Here is a 16325-nt window from a genome sequence, read left to right on the forward strand (position 1 = left end):
ACAGTTTTCCCCGGTTGAACGAATTCTTTGAGGACGATTTCACGGCTATCAAAAAAGGCAATAATCATCGTTTCACCTTCGACTTGCTCATGCGAGCTTTTTTCGGGCGGGAGGCGCGCGGAGACAACCATTGTGAGCTTGAGCACGACTAAGAGCACTATCACCATACACTCTTACCATTTAAGCATACGTTTCCGAAGCTGTTTCGCCCAATCGGCGCAAAATTTTATCGCGACGCATTGCTCTTGATTTCGTTTTTTCATTTTCGTGACGAGCACTACAAACACACGTCTACTCAACTTGACGCAGCAGGCGAACTAAACAAGCTAGAGCTATGGTAAATATATCAATCGAGAGGGGAGGGATGCCGGAAAAAGAGGAAGAGGAATTTCAAGGTCACAGGTTTACCACAAGCGCGGCAATGAAATCAGTCTCATTACTTAATTATCAAACCTGGTACGACGAGCAGCTAGATGAAAATACTCCAGCACTGAGAGTACTCGACACAGTACCAGGCGGGGGAATCAAAGGAAGAAGAAGACCACCAAGCCGTTGGAAAGACCAGGCGGAGAAGGACCTGGCCACACTTAGAATCTCCAATTGGCGCCAAACTGTGAAAAAGAAGAACCACTGGCGCGCTATTGTAAACTCGGTTATAGAGTTGGAAATCGTTATTTTAGGGATATGAGTTACAGTGTAAGGTCTAGACTAATTTCATGCATATTCTACATTAAACCACATTATGATTAAAAATTCTCTTAATTTCATTATAATTAGTCATACATTTTAATAAAAAAAAAACGGTTTATAGATGAAAAGTCACGGTTGGAAACCATTATATCGTGTATTTTGATTATCATCATTGCATTAACTTTAAGCACTAATGAAGTAAAAAGTAACTTCGAGAACATGTTTTCGGGCATTTTTAGGAAGATATCTATCATATTGACTGATATATTCAGTACACATAGAGTCTGCTAGAAAAACAAAAGTCATTATACAATATGTACTAAATGGAAGCTGTGGTAATTTGTAGAGCAATTTCGGTATTATAATATTTTATGTGTCCGATTTATACGTTCACTTAATTTTGCTAAATATCCTGCTACTGATATATACGGTATAAAATTAACCGAAAGTTTGAAATTCATATACAGTATTAGGTATATTGGGGCTACGGGAAGTAGTTATATTGATCGGACGTAGTCCAGCCTAACACGTCAATCGTGAATCGAGGGATTGGAGCTACAAGATGACTGTACAGACAATATATTGTTATTTTACTTAAAACGGTTACCAACTATTTTCAAAGAAAACTGGCAAGTCAACATCAATAAATCGTAAACTCTTCGGTTATGGAGAACCAAATGTTATTAGAACGGCCATTGAAGATGTTGTTACCTGATTTAAATCCTAAATGAATGGAACATGCATACAATATGCGTTTCAAAGTAAACAGGTATCTTTTTGAATCTAGCGCCCCTGTTGGCGTCATCTATATGTCGATTAGTGCGTTAGAATCTGTTATCTTTATCGATTGTCCAGTGAGAATTTCTTGACATTTCATTGATTGGAAGTGATGTTATTGCGTTTAAGTGTCAGTATGTTTGTGTTATCGGTGCGAAAATGAGCTTCGAACAAAGAGTCAACATTAAATTTTGTCCTAAAATTGGTAGAACTTTTAGCGAAATGTTTCAATTGATGAAACAACTTAATGGCGGTGATAGGTATATCCCGTAGCAGAGTGCACGAGTGGTTTCAACGTTTTCAAAGCGGTCGTGAGGACATAAATGACGATCAACATGTGGGCCAATCAAAATCCGTGATCATCGATCCATCGAAACTGTGCGTGAATTCGTCAAAAATCAGCCGAAATCTTCTTTGAAATTCATGGAAATGGAATTGAACATCTCCAAACTTTACGAAAGGTGTGTGCACGGTTTGTTTCGCACAAATTGACAGACGACCAAAAATTGCCCAGAATCCAACATTCGATTCGACGCTTGTGTCCGATTATTTGACCAAAAATCACATTTTAACCATTAACGACTCCCCGTATCAACCTGATATGGCACCGTACGGCTTCTGCCTTTTCGGAAAAATTCATTATCTCATGAAAGGAAAGTGTTATGCAGACGTAGAGGCCAATCAGAAGGATTGCACCGGCATACTGGCGGCCATGTCGGCCAACGAGCTAAACCACTCGTTCGACATGCTTAGGACCATGCCACAAGCTGTATTGAAGCAGAAGGAGACTATTTTGAATAAAATAAATTGATTTTGTTGAATAAAACATGTGTTCTGTTTTTTTAAGTCCTATTTACTTTGGAACACACCTTGAATAGCAGGAATGTCTCTACACATCTGAGCTATTCTCAAACATGTGCGGATCAGAAAATCAGCAGTAAATATGCCGCCAGCTGTTTGTTAGTAAAAGCTATTTTCAGAAACTAGTCTGGCTTGAAGTGAAATCGCCCGAAGTGAATATGCCGACGTATAAAAACCAGAGCAACCTTTGCTAAATCGCGCTCTAAAAATTGTAGTAACCTTATTTATACAGGCTATAGGTATCCTGATATATCCAACATATTTCCTCATATTTCACTCTCCCTAATTGCTGCTGTTGCAATTCAAACATTAATTTCGAGCCATGGTGTCGAGTTGAAAGTCCTTGGCCGTATAAGAATCCGAGTTCTATACGATTACTTAGACCAGCTGTCTTTCCCTATATTCAGATTCTTTACAAACCTAGACCTACCTTTAAATCAATGACAATTAGCCTACCTCTCGTCCATTTAGGGTTTAGATTAACCACAATAACAACAACCACTGAGCTAAGGCTTGCGAACATCAAATAACAAAACTTGTACCGAATTTTCATTAAACAATTACCGATTCCCACATCAGAAAAACTTAAAGCTTCACTTACAAAGTTGTTACATGTAAAAACTCGGCTATCTTAATGACTTTAATATATTTAGAATTTTTCTTCACAAATGACACGATTATTGTAAAAAATAATGTCAAAATAATATTTTTCATATAAATAAAACATTTTTTCTTAAAATAAAAGCAAAACAAATAAAAAAAAATACAGAAAATGGGCTGCATTATAGATGCGCTGTGTGGCAAAGACGAAGATGTAAGCAAATTAAGAAATAATTTTATAACAAAAATAACGGATCAACATCAAAAATGTAATAATTCACAGTTGCACTCACCAACAACTAAATTCCAACTTTATAACATCAATGAACCAATAAAATACAAAAAGGAAAATCAAAAATACGTGCCGTGCAGCCCACAGCGTTGGACAAGTCAGTATAGAATTCCAGCTTTTCCTTGATTTTGAATAAATAGTGTTGTCAATATACAATCATTGCAATCAAATAATATAATAATATCATGCTTAAATTAAGCCGAAAATGCTAAGTCTTAATAACACTAGATATATTACTCAATAGTGCTTGCCATTCGAAACCAAGCTTACCATCCTCCAGCTGTAACTTGCAGTAGCTTGGTATGTGCTCGAGCAACAGTTGAAAAGGCGTATATTTAGACAGGCACGCAGCGTCGCCAACAAGCAATAGCTTGCGTTTAGCGCGTGTAATCGCCACAGTAAGGCGACGTTTGTCCTCCAGAATTTCTGCTTCACGTGCACGTTCATTGGCATCCACAGCGCCAGTGCGCGTGCCAGAAAAGAGTATAATATCTTTGTCCCGCCCTTGATATTGATCAACGGTGTTGACTTCGACCGAGGTAAAACTCAGCTTCGACGTTCCGGTATTATGGTGAAGCTCAAACTGTGCAGTTAAGTTAAGCAGCAGCTCCACTTGTGCGCGATAAGGCGCAATCACGCCAATACGCGCCGGTGCATAACCTGCCAGCAGTAATTTCTCAACTATATGCATAATAATTGCAGCTTCGCAATAATTTGTATATTTGGAAATACGCTTGGTGCTTTTATTATGTTGTTCATTGGTAGTTGGTGTTGAAGCGCATTCCAGCGCAGTGCTCTTTTCGCCGCTGTTAAATGCGTTGAGCCGTTCAGTGCAGTCCTTGGTATCCAATAAGTAAACCGCTTGATCTATATGAGTTTGCAGGGCGCGCTGCAACCACTTCGCAGCTTCATTATCCTTTGACAAATTCACTTGAAGCGTGTCCAGTTCAACCTCTTTAGAGGCACATTGCAAGGCGCCCTTGTAGGTAAGTTCGTTGGCCAGTCGCGTTATGGATTTATTCATGCGATATTGCAGTGTCAGTACTGCTGTGGCGGTTTTTGTGTCGAGGCGCTCGAAAAGTGATTCGTCAGCACCCAGTTGTCGTGCCTCTTTTGAACGTATCAGAGGCGGCAACTGTTCGGGATCCCCGACTAATATAAATTTATCACAAAAGAAGAGCGGACGCAGCGTTGTCGGCTGCATAACCTGAGTGGCTTCATCGACTATGCAATAATCAAATTTTTTATGTAAGAACAGCGGATGCGCTGATCCTAGACATGTGACACCAACAATGTTATACGAATTATATTTTTGCGTTAAGTCTTCCACAGATGCGCAGTCTTTCAGCACTGTGTGTTCGGCAAACTCTTGCAGCTCGTCGTTAATACGTGCACCGGAGCCCAAACGCAGCATCGGCAGTTTATGTGCCTTCAAGCGCACTAACAAATTGTCGACTGCGGAGTGTGTATGACTGGTGATGAGTACCGATTTATTCATCAAATGTAATAGGCGCACAATCGCCACGAGTGTTTGCGTTTTGCCTACGAAAACAAAAAATATATATGCCATGATCAACCAGATACGAAAGTTATCATTTGCTTACCCGTGCCTGGCAGACCTTTGATTAGCATATAGCGTTCTACAGTTAATGCCTTGAGTACCGCAGATCGTTGCACCGAGTTCAGTTGTTTGAGTATATTTGCACCAGCAGTTGCAACAATTTTTGGCAGTACTTTGCGGTAAGTGGGTTGTACGCGTTGCACTATAATATCCCGCAACGTTTTAGCACGCTCGTTATTATCCAGCAACAAGCTTACATTTGTGAAATTGAATGCGTTGCCCGATTGTGACTCATGTTTGTCGATGATAAATGCAACGTTTGCATAGTTTTTCTTCAGGTCGCGTTCGAGACTAACGGTAATTTCGGTACTTGTCATATTGACAATTGAGCCAGCTGCCACAGCCAAGCGTTTGCGTGTGCTGATTATCACATATTCGCCGATAGAGAACTAAAACAAACGGAAGTTATTAAAAACAATACAGGAACTACGTGTATTTGTTGTTATAATTACACCACTCAACAATAAATCCGCGTCTTTATAATCACCAGTCGCCTCTATCATGAAATTGTTTAAATAATGCGTTCCCTCACAAGTAACGTTTTTCAGCTGTACATCCACAATTGCGAGACCATTTTTCTTACGTTGTTCCGGTGTACTCGTCCACAAAGTGCGCAAGTTGTTCGCTTTTTTCATTTCTTTTTCTTCTAATGCAAGCAAACGACACCAGTGAATGAAATACTTGTAATCGTCTGTTCGTAAGTGATCGGTAACATTCTGCATAACTGTTAATAAAGGATGACCTTTCCTTAAGTGCAGTTCTGGATCAGTTTTTGCGAAAGTGCAGCAAACGGTTGCATATTCACAATTGCCACAGGCGCTATGATGTGAAATGGGTTCGGGCAACTTTAAAGGCTGTAAAAATTTGTCCTGTTCTTCAGTTGCTACGAGTGATGTATTAGTTGCAGGTTTTTCACTTAGATATGATAGATAGTGCGCTAAATCATTACGTAACATTATAAGGTCACGCTGCTCATTACGGGTTCCACGTAATTCGCGCATTATGCCTTCGCGTAAATAAAGTAATAAACTGGAATTTGTTTCACGTCCAATTGCAGTTAGCATCATTTGGTATAACATAACCTGACCCTTATGTTCCATTGAAAAAGTGGCGCGTCCAGTTTTCAATTCTAACGGTATGGCATTTGTTGTTTTTTCGTGTTTTCGTTGCTTGATGCGAACCGATACATCTACTTTACCTTTTAAACCGAGTTGTGGCACCCAAACATTCTCTTCAATGTCCTGTATATGTTCAATAGTACCTTGGAAAGTATCTTTAAGATGCTGTTAAATTAAAAATGTATTACTTCAAATAATCTAAACAAATTTATATGTACGTACCACATTTGGCGGAATACCTTTAATGTATTGTTCTACAAAACTTATCACATTGGGTATAAACTTTTGTAGTTCAAATTCTAGCTCATCACGTGACATTAAATTCGCATAAAGTTCATAAGCTGTTTCCTTGGAGTGTAATAATTCTCTAGCAGTGGACTCAATATCTTCTGCGTTTCTAAGATTTTTCTGTAGTACCAACTGCAGCATTTCATGTACCATTGATCCCACTACCATCTGTAATTAACAATTAGAAATTACGAGTTGCAGTACGTGTAAATATGAACATATGCACATATAAAAGTGGGTACGCTTACAATTTTGCTATTTGCATCAATTCCTTTGAAGCGCTCTTGCAACACTGCTTTTCTACGACAGAAAAGCGAGCCAACTACACTAGTGCTTGAAATTAACGTGTCAGGGTTCGTGACACAAAATCCATGCTCATTATTCACTTTATAGCACATTAATTTTTCATCCCATAAACATATTAGGGAAATAATGTCATCTCTCTTAACAATGGTGTGGCTCCATTGTTGCTGCAGGCGACATTTAGATAATGAAGTGTTATTTTCCTTCTCGAAATCTTCCATTTGATCACAGTTTGCTAGTCGCACTTGCAGCACCAAATCGAAAGTAGATCGTTCGCGCTCCACTTCTAGTACAATGCATCGTTGCCATTTACTAAGATCTAAGGATTTATCTTGCAGCACTGATAAGCTTTTGCTATTTATAATTGCCTCAAAGTCATCATCACCGTCAAAAAAGTTTTCCAACTCTGTACAACTATAACCATCAATATGTAATGGTTTTTCCTCGTTTTTACCAATTCTTAACTTCTTTGTGGGAGTTTCATTTTGTTGCTTCATTGGCGATGTAACTCTTTTTAATGTACTCATAATATTATCTACACTAACGATAACAAAAAATATAGTTTAATTTTAGTATACAACAATTTGCTCAGCCGTTTAAGAGATTATATTGGTTTCCCGCCACTTTGAAACATCTAAACATCCGCCAAATATAAATATTTACATTTCATAACAAAATTATGGTGGCCATACACGTTAGAGTTCACTCTTCGCGACTGTATGAACTCACAACAATATTTTTCGTATATTTAAAACTAAATAAATCCAATTAAATAAAGTGTAATACATTAATTTTTTTTTTCGAAAAGGATAATATGCCAAATGGTTACTAAATCTTATTATTTTTGCATCTTCATTGAACGCTTTGAAGTTTGAAGTTGGAAAGTATTGACTGTGGGTTTTTATTCACATTTAAAAACAAATAAATAATGAATTATAAAATCAAATCTGAACCCATCACAGTTTAATTTTATGGTTAAAAAGTGCAACACATAAGATATTGTTTTGTTAAGTCTTCTTAAAATAAGTAACTCTCAAAGCTAATTAACCGGTTTACAGACCGACTATAATTTTCCAATTTCGCTAGGTGTTGCTATTGTGAATATATTCATGCATGAAATAAGAACGTGCATCCAATTGACACTTGATGGAATTTGTAAACGTTGTTGGTAAATTTCTGTAGATTCACTGAATAGAAGTTAAAGGCGCGAATAAATTGATTTAGATATTTTGAATAATTTATTAGTCCAAATAAACAAACAAACAATTTACGACTTCAATATTCGTGAAATTATTGGAGCATCGTAAATGCAGTTTCGGCTGCATGCGTCCACAGGTAGTAGCCATAGAAACGTAAACAAATAGATTGAGTGAAAACAAAAGCCATAAAATTTCAAATTTTCCACATATTTTTAAATTTGTTTTCTTTATATTTTGGAGTTTTTTGCCAAAATTAAATTTCAGAATGATATAAATTTGAAAGAGTTAAGTAGTACATATTATACTGCGAAAATAAGAATTCTAAATTCTACGTTCATATTACTAATTAAATTAACAACCAAGAATCGGAATTTTCAGTGAGAAAAAAGAATATATACATATATCTATGGTTATAATAATGGAAGATATTAAGTCAGATATTATAAGCGCAGCGGGTACTACGCGCATAAACCCGATATTTGCCCCCTCAATATCTGCATCAAAGTTTGTGTCGGTGTTCCGCATCGATGGAGTTCCTATTATACCGCCATTAGTAAGTTTATATGATAACTCTACAGCGAACTAGCTGCAGCCATGTATTTGGGTGTGCGCTTCACGCGCTATTACACTACAACTAATCGCCTTTTATATACTCGTGCAAATATACATATATGTTCAATAATGTTTAAACATTTTTTAGATGACGGCCGACAAGCGACGACAAATGCAGAAATTAAAAGAAAAGGCAATTAGAATAGAGCAAAGTTTAGAAGAAAATCGACATAGGAAACAAAGATATAATTTGGAATATTCCGCAGAGCTTGAAGAGTTAAAAGAAGATACAGATGTTATAGAGAATAAAAACGAAAGTAGTAGTAACTGCAGTTTATCTGAGCATTTAATAGAACTTGATGCCCAACGTATAGAAGCAGAGAAATCGTATATGTTACTTTCAAATATTCTGACACAAAATGAAAATGAATCGAAGTTATCTACGCCCAATCAGAATCGCGCGAAAATAACTCGTCAAACTGCCGGTGAATGTGGTGAATTTAATGTTCAAATGCAACAGTCTAATTCTTTGGAAATGAATCTTATGCACCGCATGCAAAAGTTACAAAAATCAGAAACTTTGATTTACGACCATCGTTCTAATACAATCATCAGTCCTTTGACAGAGGACGAAGTGCAAATCTTCCAACAACAACAGCAACAAATAAATTTGGATCATCCAGATGAAAAGCCATTTGGACAAAAAGTTGAATTGATAAAAGAAGACGAAAACGCAAATATAAATTGTGCTGCACGTCAGAAGTCGGAAAAGGTTCTAAAGAAAATTCCATCAATTTGTATTGATCCACCAACACCAATAATTAGTTCGCGTTCAATTATTGATACTCTAAAACAACAAAATAGTATTGACACTATAAATGTGAATAAACAAGAAACACCTAAAAAAAATTTGAACAAATCGTTGCAAGATGAAATAAGTTCAGACGAAAGCTTCAACTGCGTGGAGTCCACCACAAATCGTGAACGAGATTTGAAAACTCATCACAAAGTAACGAACATCACCAGCAAAATCCTTAAGTTTGAAAATTTTACCGTAACAGACACAAAAACGGATAAACCCAAATGCTCTAACATAAAGCCACCGCAGAGATCGGCAACAAGTCCATCATTGAAGCCATTACTATCCGAGAGAACACAGTCCAAAATTAAATCTCTGGATGTTAGCCCTACGACACAAAATGAAAACGGTTTAGTCCGCTCAAACTCCTTTACACTAGATTACCCTTCGAAAGCATTAATTGAACACATTCGTCAACAACAAGTACCTAATGACGCTTATCCCACCAAACGTTCCAATTTGTTTTCTATGAGCGCCACACGCGACACTGTCGAATCAAAAGCGAAACGTGTGCAAAAAGTCGATCTTAAACCACGCGCACAACCAATGCGCTTACAACTAAAGCCTTCAATCACAAATATTACAAGTCCATCCTCAACACACCATTCAGGCACTAAAAGTAAACGTTCACCTTATGAGCAAAGATTAATTAAACCAAAAATTGGACGTCAGCTTAAAAAATCTGTTTCCGGTACAACCGCTATCAAACAAATGAAACCCACGCCTTCAATGCCAAGCATACAAACTACTAAAGTAACCACGGAAAGTGCACGCGAACGCCCAGCAGGCAATCAACAATACAACGGTATTGAGGATGAACACCGTCAAAAATTTCTCGAGTTATTGGCGCAACAAAAACGTGAACAACAACGTATGCAGCAAGTATTCGAAGAGCAACAAAGGTATTTGCTAGAACAGCTGACAAATAAAATAGGCAATGTACAAATACAACATGCCGTAGATCATGTGAACAACAAAAGAGTTGACAGTAGTTACCATGGCTCGGTAGAAAACTCACCAACAGCAAGGTCAGACTGTGCTGAATCAATGAGTGCAAACAGTTGTGCTGCAACAAATTCTTTGGATTTGATGTCAGGTGCAATCCAACTACCATCGTTGGAGCTATCAATCGGCTCATCAACATTGCCGATGACCTCCCAAAGCAGTAATCACTGCACTCCTCGACGACGGCTTTTTTCGCACGACCTCTCACCAACAGCTTCAAACAGAAGTGTGTCGATTAGCAGCAACCACAGTGGAGTAACTAATAATGTTGGGCGCTCAAATGGTACAACTAGTGGAGCGTCAAGTAGTCGCGTAAGTGTGCATGATAGTTTTGAATAATATATTTACGTGCATATATTCGAAAATTGTGAATAAGATTCCCAGTCTTAAGTATACATACATATGTATGTAATATTTTATAACAAAAGTTGGGAATTACCTATCAAACTTTACATTGTCGTTTAAAAGTTCGGATAACTTGGCCTTCAATAAACTCTAAACGCAGTTTTAAACGTTTTTAATGCAAAGTTTCATTGTTTGTTGTTGTTTAATTTAAAATTTGAAAATCCAATTTTCCATCTTGTAATAATAATTAAATTTTTAATTCCGAGTTTGGGAATTAAATTTTTGAAAATTAATAATTTTATTTTTTTTTTATTTAATGGTAAAAATTGAAAATTTACGCTTGAATCTCAAACATCTATTTTTATCATTATGTTTTCAATCGTTTGAATGTGTAAGTTAGCCGACCACTCTTCTATAGTATTTAAGATGATGGCTCTATTCGTGCTCTATTCTAAATGGTTGAACACGAAGTACACAAAAGCGAAAAATTTTAATTTATGAAACAATTTTTTTTAATAATTTATTTAGAATTAAAATTTTTCTTTCAATCCGGTATTTGGGATTAAAAAATTAAAATAACTGATTTAAAAATAAATCATACATTTTTATTAAGCTTTTCACCATGCTTTTTTTTTTACGCCTTTATACAAATTGATTCGTGAAATTTTACCAACAAAAACAAATTAGCTAAACCTCATAATATAATATGTTATTTTATGCTATTCTCTACTTTTTATTCGCTGTTATAATATGTAAACTAACATTTTTCTATTATTATCTCATATCTATTTCTTCTCTTTTCCATAAAATGAAAAAGCTTTACAATAACAGTTGATAACATTTCAATGAAAGGAGAAGCTTTTCCAATCGTTATTCAAATATATTGCATAAATTTCAATAACTAATTCCAATACGATGATCACTATCTGTGCCTTATTAGTAAACAATCAATCAAATCTAGCCGCAACAGTCAATGCTGTCATTTAAGTATGCGCTGGAGTGTGGGAAACATCAAAGGTTTCGTTGGGAGACACACTTTTGCATATACATATTTATGGTTGACCATTACAATAAAATGTGCCACTTCGCATTTGACATTATTCTCATGCATTTGACATTATTTACATGTATTTTCCTACATACCTACATATGTACATATGTATATGTGTGCACAGAAGGATGGTAAACACACATTAACATAAAACTCTTTTTTAAACTGCTTCAATTTGAATTTCTAAGTTTTTTCAAGATAACACTTGTAAAATTTACACAAATGTATGTATTTATTTATACAACATCCTTGCGGCCATCACCGAGTACCTAGAATAACCTTAAAAAATGTTATATTTTCAATGAATAAGTTAGAAAATAAAAATTTAAACTTTCACATGTACAATTTTTAATTTAAATTATAATAAAAACATACATTGGCTACTCGAAAACATTTTTTCCCTAAAAAAAAGCAGCGTCAATCGTTGATTACGAGCACATCCGTAGAAGCTGAGCGACGAGCGTCTGCTGCAACCAAGATCAATGCGTATGTACGCGGTTATTTGGTGCGTCGTCTCTTTCAAACGGAACAAGTTCAGCGTGTTGTACAGACCATCAAAGATACATTAATATTCGTTTTGAACTTACACATGGAGACCAGCGAAGATCCAATAGAAGCGGCTGCTCCTGATAATATCAGATTTAAAGCACGACTTTTAAAGCAGGTGAGCAAACAAATTTTATTAATTCCGTGTGGTATATTTATAACCTGAACAGTGACTAAAAACTTTGCCACAACGTTTATAACATCAGTGATTTTCAATATTTTCGTGTCTTCTGTTAAATAGGGCAGGGTTTGTGTAAGCTTAAATCTACTCCTTTTTTATATTTTCTGTATTAATTTATTATTTACATTTTAATATACATAATATATACATATACACATACATATATATTTTAGCTGGTTTCTGCGATACGCACCCTTCATCTGATTCTTTTCCAAACAACGCCTAAGGAACGTATGGAAATAATTAGTCGTGATCGTAAACGTATTAAAACCAAAATGCTGAAAAATAATTTGAAATGGTGATTAAATACTCATTTTTATTAATGTATATGTAAACTGAAGTAGCTTAAGTCGATTTATATTAACCCTGCTGTTAGGTTAAAAAAAAAACTTACGAATCTTAGGTTAGAGGACCATTTGGTCCATACTGGAGTTTTCATACAAAATAACAATTTAATCTTAGTCTTTATATTTCGTTTGGTTCAATACTTGCTAAATATTATTATTTTATTATTTACTCAACTCTGGTAAAATAAAAACTAGGCGAGGGGTTCCCCCGTTTTGCATGTTACAAAGAAAAAAAAAACCTAACAGCAGGGTTAATGGTTGTAATAAGACTTATTCGGAGCAACTTTCGCTAGACGAACTAAACATTAGTTTTAAATTGCGATCAGAAAGCTTTGAGATATATACCAAGATTTTTACTTTAAATTAATATGTTTAACTTCTCTTAAGTCGACTTAAGCTATATCAGCATAGGCATTAGTACATTTAGCAACATCTAATGACTTTATAACTTTTTTACTTACAGGTCCCCGCGCTTTCAAACGTGATATATAACGCCATCCATCTTTCAGCACATTCTATTAGATTCTTAAAAACTATTTCTTAACTGAACTGTAAATTTTTTATACACTTAAGAGAGCCAAGCTCATTTTTAAATACACAAATGTACTACATTTTTATTTGCAAGAAATCATTTATTGCATGTATGTTTGAAAAGCACACGAACAAGTAACAAAAATATAATGAAAATAAGCTGAAACAAGCTGCAATTATCTACGCTTCCATCGCTGACGCATACGTTTAAGTGAATTGATTCAATTCTTTCAATTCCAACATAGTATATCGCACTTTGCTGTTACTGATTAACGATTCACAATCGTCCTCCTTCTTTGCTTCGGCCACACGGTTGCTTGGCTTCAAGCAGTCTACCAATCTGTTATCACATTTTTCCTTGCTACTGCCAGTCTTTTTTGTATCAGCCGCAATTAGCTCGCTAATTTTAATGCAATTCTCAAGTATACTCTCTTTTATATTTTTCTCTGTCTTCGCCAACTTATCAGTTCCTGAAGGCAATTTACCGATATGCAAAGCCTCAGCCGAGCTAGTCGGTGTTAACTTCGATTTTGAGCTTTTCATTGGCACTGCCGCGGCGTTGTGATCGTCATTTTGCTTGCTATCTCCTGGCTGTCGTGTACCAATGTAAAGCTGTGACAATAGGTGCTTTGGTGTTTTCCTTTCACAGTCGATGCCGCGATCACGCTTATACTGTTGCACTACCTTAACGAATGGATATAGTGGGCGATCCTTTTTATGTGCATCCTCCATAAGATTTCGTGCATATTCGAAAAAGAATTTATCTTCGCGCTCCTCGTTATTACTTTCGCAAGTGCGCATAAGTTCTTTGTCTTCCTTTTCGTTGCGTTTTTTCTGCTCCATTTGCTCATGTAAGGTTTTACGCGTGTCTTGCATTTTGGCTAGACGCTGTTGCTTTTGTGTCTCTTCGAATAGGCGATTTACTTCACAGTTCTTAAAGCGTGTTGCCATATCGTAACGCTTCTCTTCATCACTGCGACGCTTGGCCTCCTTTTGCTGTTGTAGCTCACGCATATAGGCCTCGATACGCGCTTGTTTTGCCGCTTTGTCTTTACGTATCTTCTCTTGCTCCTCAGCTGTGAATTTCAACTGCATACGACTGATATCACGACGTACACGTTCATCGTCTTCTGCTTCGGTCTTAGCTTGAATGCAGCGAAGAAATTGAACTTGCATCTCTTGTTTCTTCTCTTCCTCTGGTGTGGGTTTCTTGTCCTCTTCTTGCTTTGCAGCATCCAAGTCTTGTTTGCCCAAATTGTAAACACAACAAAGGCGGTTTTCTATCTCCTCAGTCATACGTTCTCCTAGAAAAGAAAGATGATTTTAAATATAGGGGCGTAAAAATAATAATGGCATACTTAATCTACGCTGTTCAACCATTTTCATGGCCTCTAATGCGTTTTTACGCAAAGCAGCTCGTTTTTTCTCCATAATTGCTTTCTCCTTTTCGATTTGTGCTTTGATCTCCTGGTCCATAGCTTCTCGTGCTGCTTGTTGTTCTTTAATTAGCTGCTTTTTATATTCCGCGCGTTGTTTGGTGCTGTCGTTAATGGTCTGTAGCATTTCCTTTTTGTAAACGTCCATTGCCTGATGGCGTTCTAATTGCCGCTGTATATCCTCCTCCATGAAACCCAAAGCTTGTTGTTGGCAAGCCATTTTATCCATGCATTCTTGTTGTTTAATAGCCCTTTCGAACTCCTTGTTTATGTTTCTTTGCACGTTACGCGCTCGAAGGACTTCACTTTGTAAGGCAGCCGAGTGCAGCTGCTTGGGACCCGGTTTTAGTTGCTCGATTAGGTTTTGTGCTTTTGCCAGTTTCTCGCTCCGCTTGCGTTCTTCATTTTCTTTTGTCTTATGGAAATTTTCCTGCACTAAATAAATAACATGTTCCAAGAATACATTAAATAACTTAAATAAAACTGTAATAATAAGAATAAAGTTCTTAGTGAACATTTAAAACGGATAACATAAAATTAATATTTGTTTCGTTTTTATTTAAATATGACATTTTGCTCGACGTGAACCAAAATATTTAACATACATGAATATATAATTTTCGGATATATTGCTACTTAAATTTTGATTGAAATATGAGAATTGGGTCTAGTAGTGGTGTACTGAATGTTACATGTGAGGCTTTTTGGCTTTCTGAGTTCTTTGTATTTAACTGGTAATATTTTAGACGGTTTCTTTTTATACAAGTATTGAGATGGCTCACTTTTTGTAATCTTCTCTTCCATATGCGCTTTGATTTCAGCCAACTTCTCATCCTGAGTTCGTTGTATGTTACCCTTGAAATGTGCAACCAATTGATCGGAGCCCTCTTTCAAATACTCTTTGTACTTCTGTTCCTCTTCTAGTTCCTTCTGAGCTCGCAGCTTATCAGTCTGGTTAGCATTGTTTAACAATTTGTTAAAGCGCTGGGATGAGAGTACTATAGGTTTCTTATTACCGACTTTCGGTAGTTCGATTGCAGCTTCTTTGCCCCGTGATGTACAATTTAACATCGTGGATTTATGTTTGGTTTTTGTAAAAATTATTTAAAGGTATCTAATATAATAAAGCTTAAATAATCAAAACGTGATTTCTTTTTCTTCCAAAACCCAATTTTTGATTATGAAAAAATTCGAAAGTTCCAAATGATATTTAACAAATAGGTTGCTACGGTTGCCGTAGCGATATCGCCAAGTAACAAAAGTAAACTAGGTAGGTTAAATGCTTGACTAGCTATGACTAAATTATTAATAGTTACTTTGCAACAATAGTTTAAAAATATTTTTAAAAATATTAACTCCGCAAAGCAGGCGGAATTTCATAAAAAGCTTTTTTCCAAACCTAATTGTGAAAGGAGATCTTTAAAGTGCTCACTTTCACATCCACTTATTTGAAAATGGATATGAATGTAGAGAAAACGTTAAATGAGGCTTTATATTGAAGTACATAAGTTACTAATTACCAATTAGATACAGGTTTCACCTCCAAAGTACCTTTAGAGTAAATGAGAACGAGATTAGTATGTCGTAAGAGAATTTGTAATCTTTGAATTTTTCTGCGATAAAATTTGAATTTAGCATGCACCTTTTCCGTTAAACCGTCGATTCAAACCATTCATACATCTCTACATACATATGTATACACCAGGAATTAATATACACATTA

The 16325-nt window shown here is 36.1% G+C and overlaps 3 protein-coding genes across 9 annotated transcripts; 1 reads left to right on the top strand and 2 right to left on the bottom strand.

Moving 5' to 3' along the window:
• Positions 1-3135: 3135 nt before the first annotated feature.
• On the bottom strand, positions 3136-7203 carry LOC105222969 (DNA replication ATP-dependent helicase/nuclease DNA2). Its single transcript, XM_011200549.4, has 5 exons — positions 6496-7203; positions 6182-6415; positions 5294-6124; positions 4825-5230; positions 3136-4762 (listed from the first exon to the last, which is right to left on the bottom strand). The coding sequence occupies exons 1-5, from the start codon at positions 7075-7077 to the stop codon at positions 3429-3431; spliced, it is 3387 nt and encodes a 1128-aa protein (XP_011198851.2). The 5' UTR covers positions 7078-7203; the 3' UTR covers positions 3136-3428.
• Positions 7204-7686: 483 nt separating this feature from the next.
• On the top strand, positions 7687-13252 carry LOC105222967 (hypothetical protein). 7 transcript variants are annotated; one of them, XM_029548983.2, is made up of 6 exons: positions 7688-7885; positions 7990-8302; positions 8450-10477; positions 11974-12225; positions 12462-12586; positions 13099-13252. In XM_029548983.2, exons 2-6 carry the CDS (start codon positions 8156-8158, stop codon positions 13118-13120), a joined length of 2574 nt encoding a protein of 857 aa, XP_029404843.2. In that variant the 5' UTR covers positions 7688-7885; positions 7990-8155; the 3' UTR covers positions 13121-13252. The 7 variants fall into 7 exon arrangements, with proteins under 7 accessions (XP_029404845.2, XP_029404843.2, XP_019844741.2 ...); XM_019989182.3 differs by having other exon boundaries at positions 8014-8302; XM_011200546.4 differs by having other exon boundaries at positions 8014-8302; positions 11977-12225.
• LOC105222968 (plectin) lies at positions 13247-16058 on the bottom strand. The gene is made up of 3 exons (XM_011200548.3): positions 15385-16058; positions 14525-15037; positions 13247-14470 (listed from the first exon to the last, which is right to left on the bottom strand). The coding sequence occupies exons 1-3, from the start codon at positions 15671-15673 to the stop codon at positions 13374-13376; spliced, it is 1899 nt and encodes a 632-aa protein (XP_011198850.2). The 5' UTR covers positions 15674-16058; the 3' UTR covers positions 13247-13373.
• Between the last annotated feature and the right edge of the window lie 267 nt (positions 16059-16325).

The sequence above is a fragment of the Bactrocera dorsalis genome, chromosome 4 (genome assembly GCF_023373825.1).
Source record: "Bactrocera dorsalis isolate Fly_Bdor chromosome 4, ASM2337382v1, whole genome shotgun sequence".
In the NCBI taxonomy this organism is placed as follows: domain Eukaryota; kingdom Metazoa; phylum Arthropoda; class Insecta; order Diptera; family Tephritidae; genus Bactrocera; species Bactrocera dorsalis.

Coding starts and splice junctions, on each gene's coding strand:
- LOC105222969 (XM_011200549.4), bottom strand. CDS start 7,077: ATGAGTACATTAAAAAGAGTTACATCGCCAATGAAGCAACAAAATGAA. Junction 6,416..6,495: donor TTGATGCAAATAGCAAAATT/GTAAGCGTACCC, acceptor TGTTAATTACAG/ATGGTAGTGGGATCAATGGT. Junction 5,231..5,293: donor CGGATTTATTGTTGAGTGGT/GTAATTATAACA, acceptor CGTTTGTTTTAG/TTCTCTATCGGCGAATATGT.
- LOC105222967 (XM_029548983.2), top strand. CDS start 8,156: ATGGTTATAATAATGGAAGATATTAAGTCAGATATTATAAGCGCAGCG. Junction 12,226..12,461: donor AAGCACGACTTTTAAAGCAG/GTGAGCAAACAA, acceptor TATATATTTTAG/CTGGTTTCTGCGATACGCAC. Junction 12,587..13,098: donor CTGAAAAATAATTTGAAATG/GTGATTAAATAC, acceptor TTTTACTTACAG/GTCCCCGCGCTTTCAAACGT.
- LOC105222968 (XM_011200548.3), bottom strand. CDS start 15,673: ATGTTAAATTGTACATCACGGGGCAAAGAAGCTGCAATCGAACTACCG. Junction 15,038..15,384: donor GGAAGAGAAGATTACAAAAA/GTGAGCCATCTC, acceptor TTATTTATTTAG/TGCAGGAAAATTTCCATAAG. Junction 14,471..14,524: donor GGTTGAACAGCGTAGATTAA/GTATGCCATTAT, acceptor TTTCTTTTCTAG/GAGAACGTATGACTGAGGAG.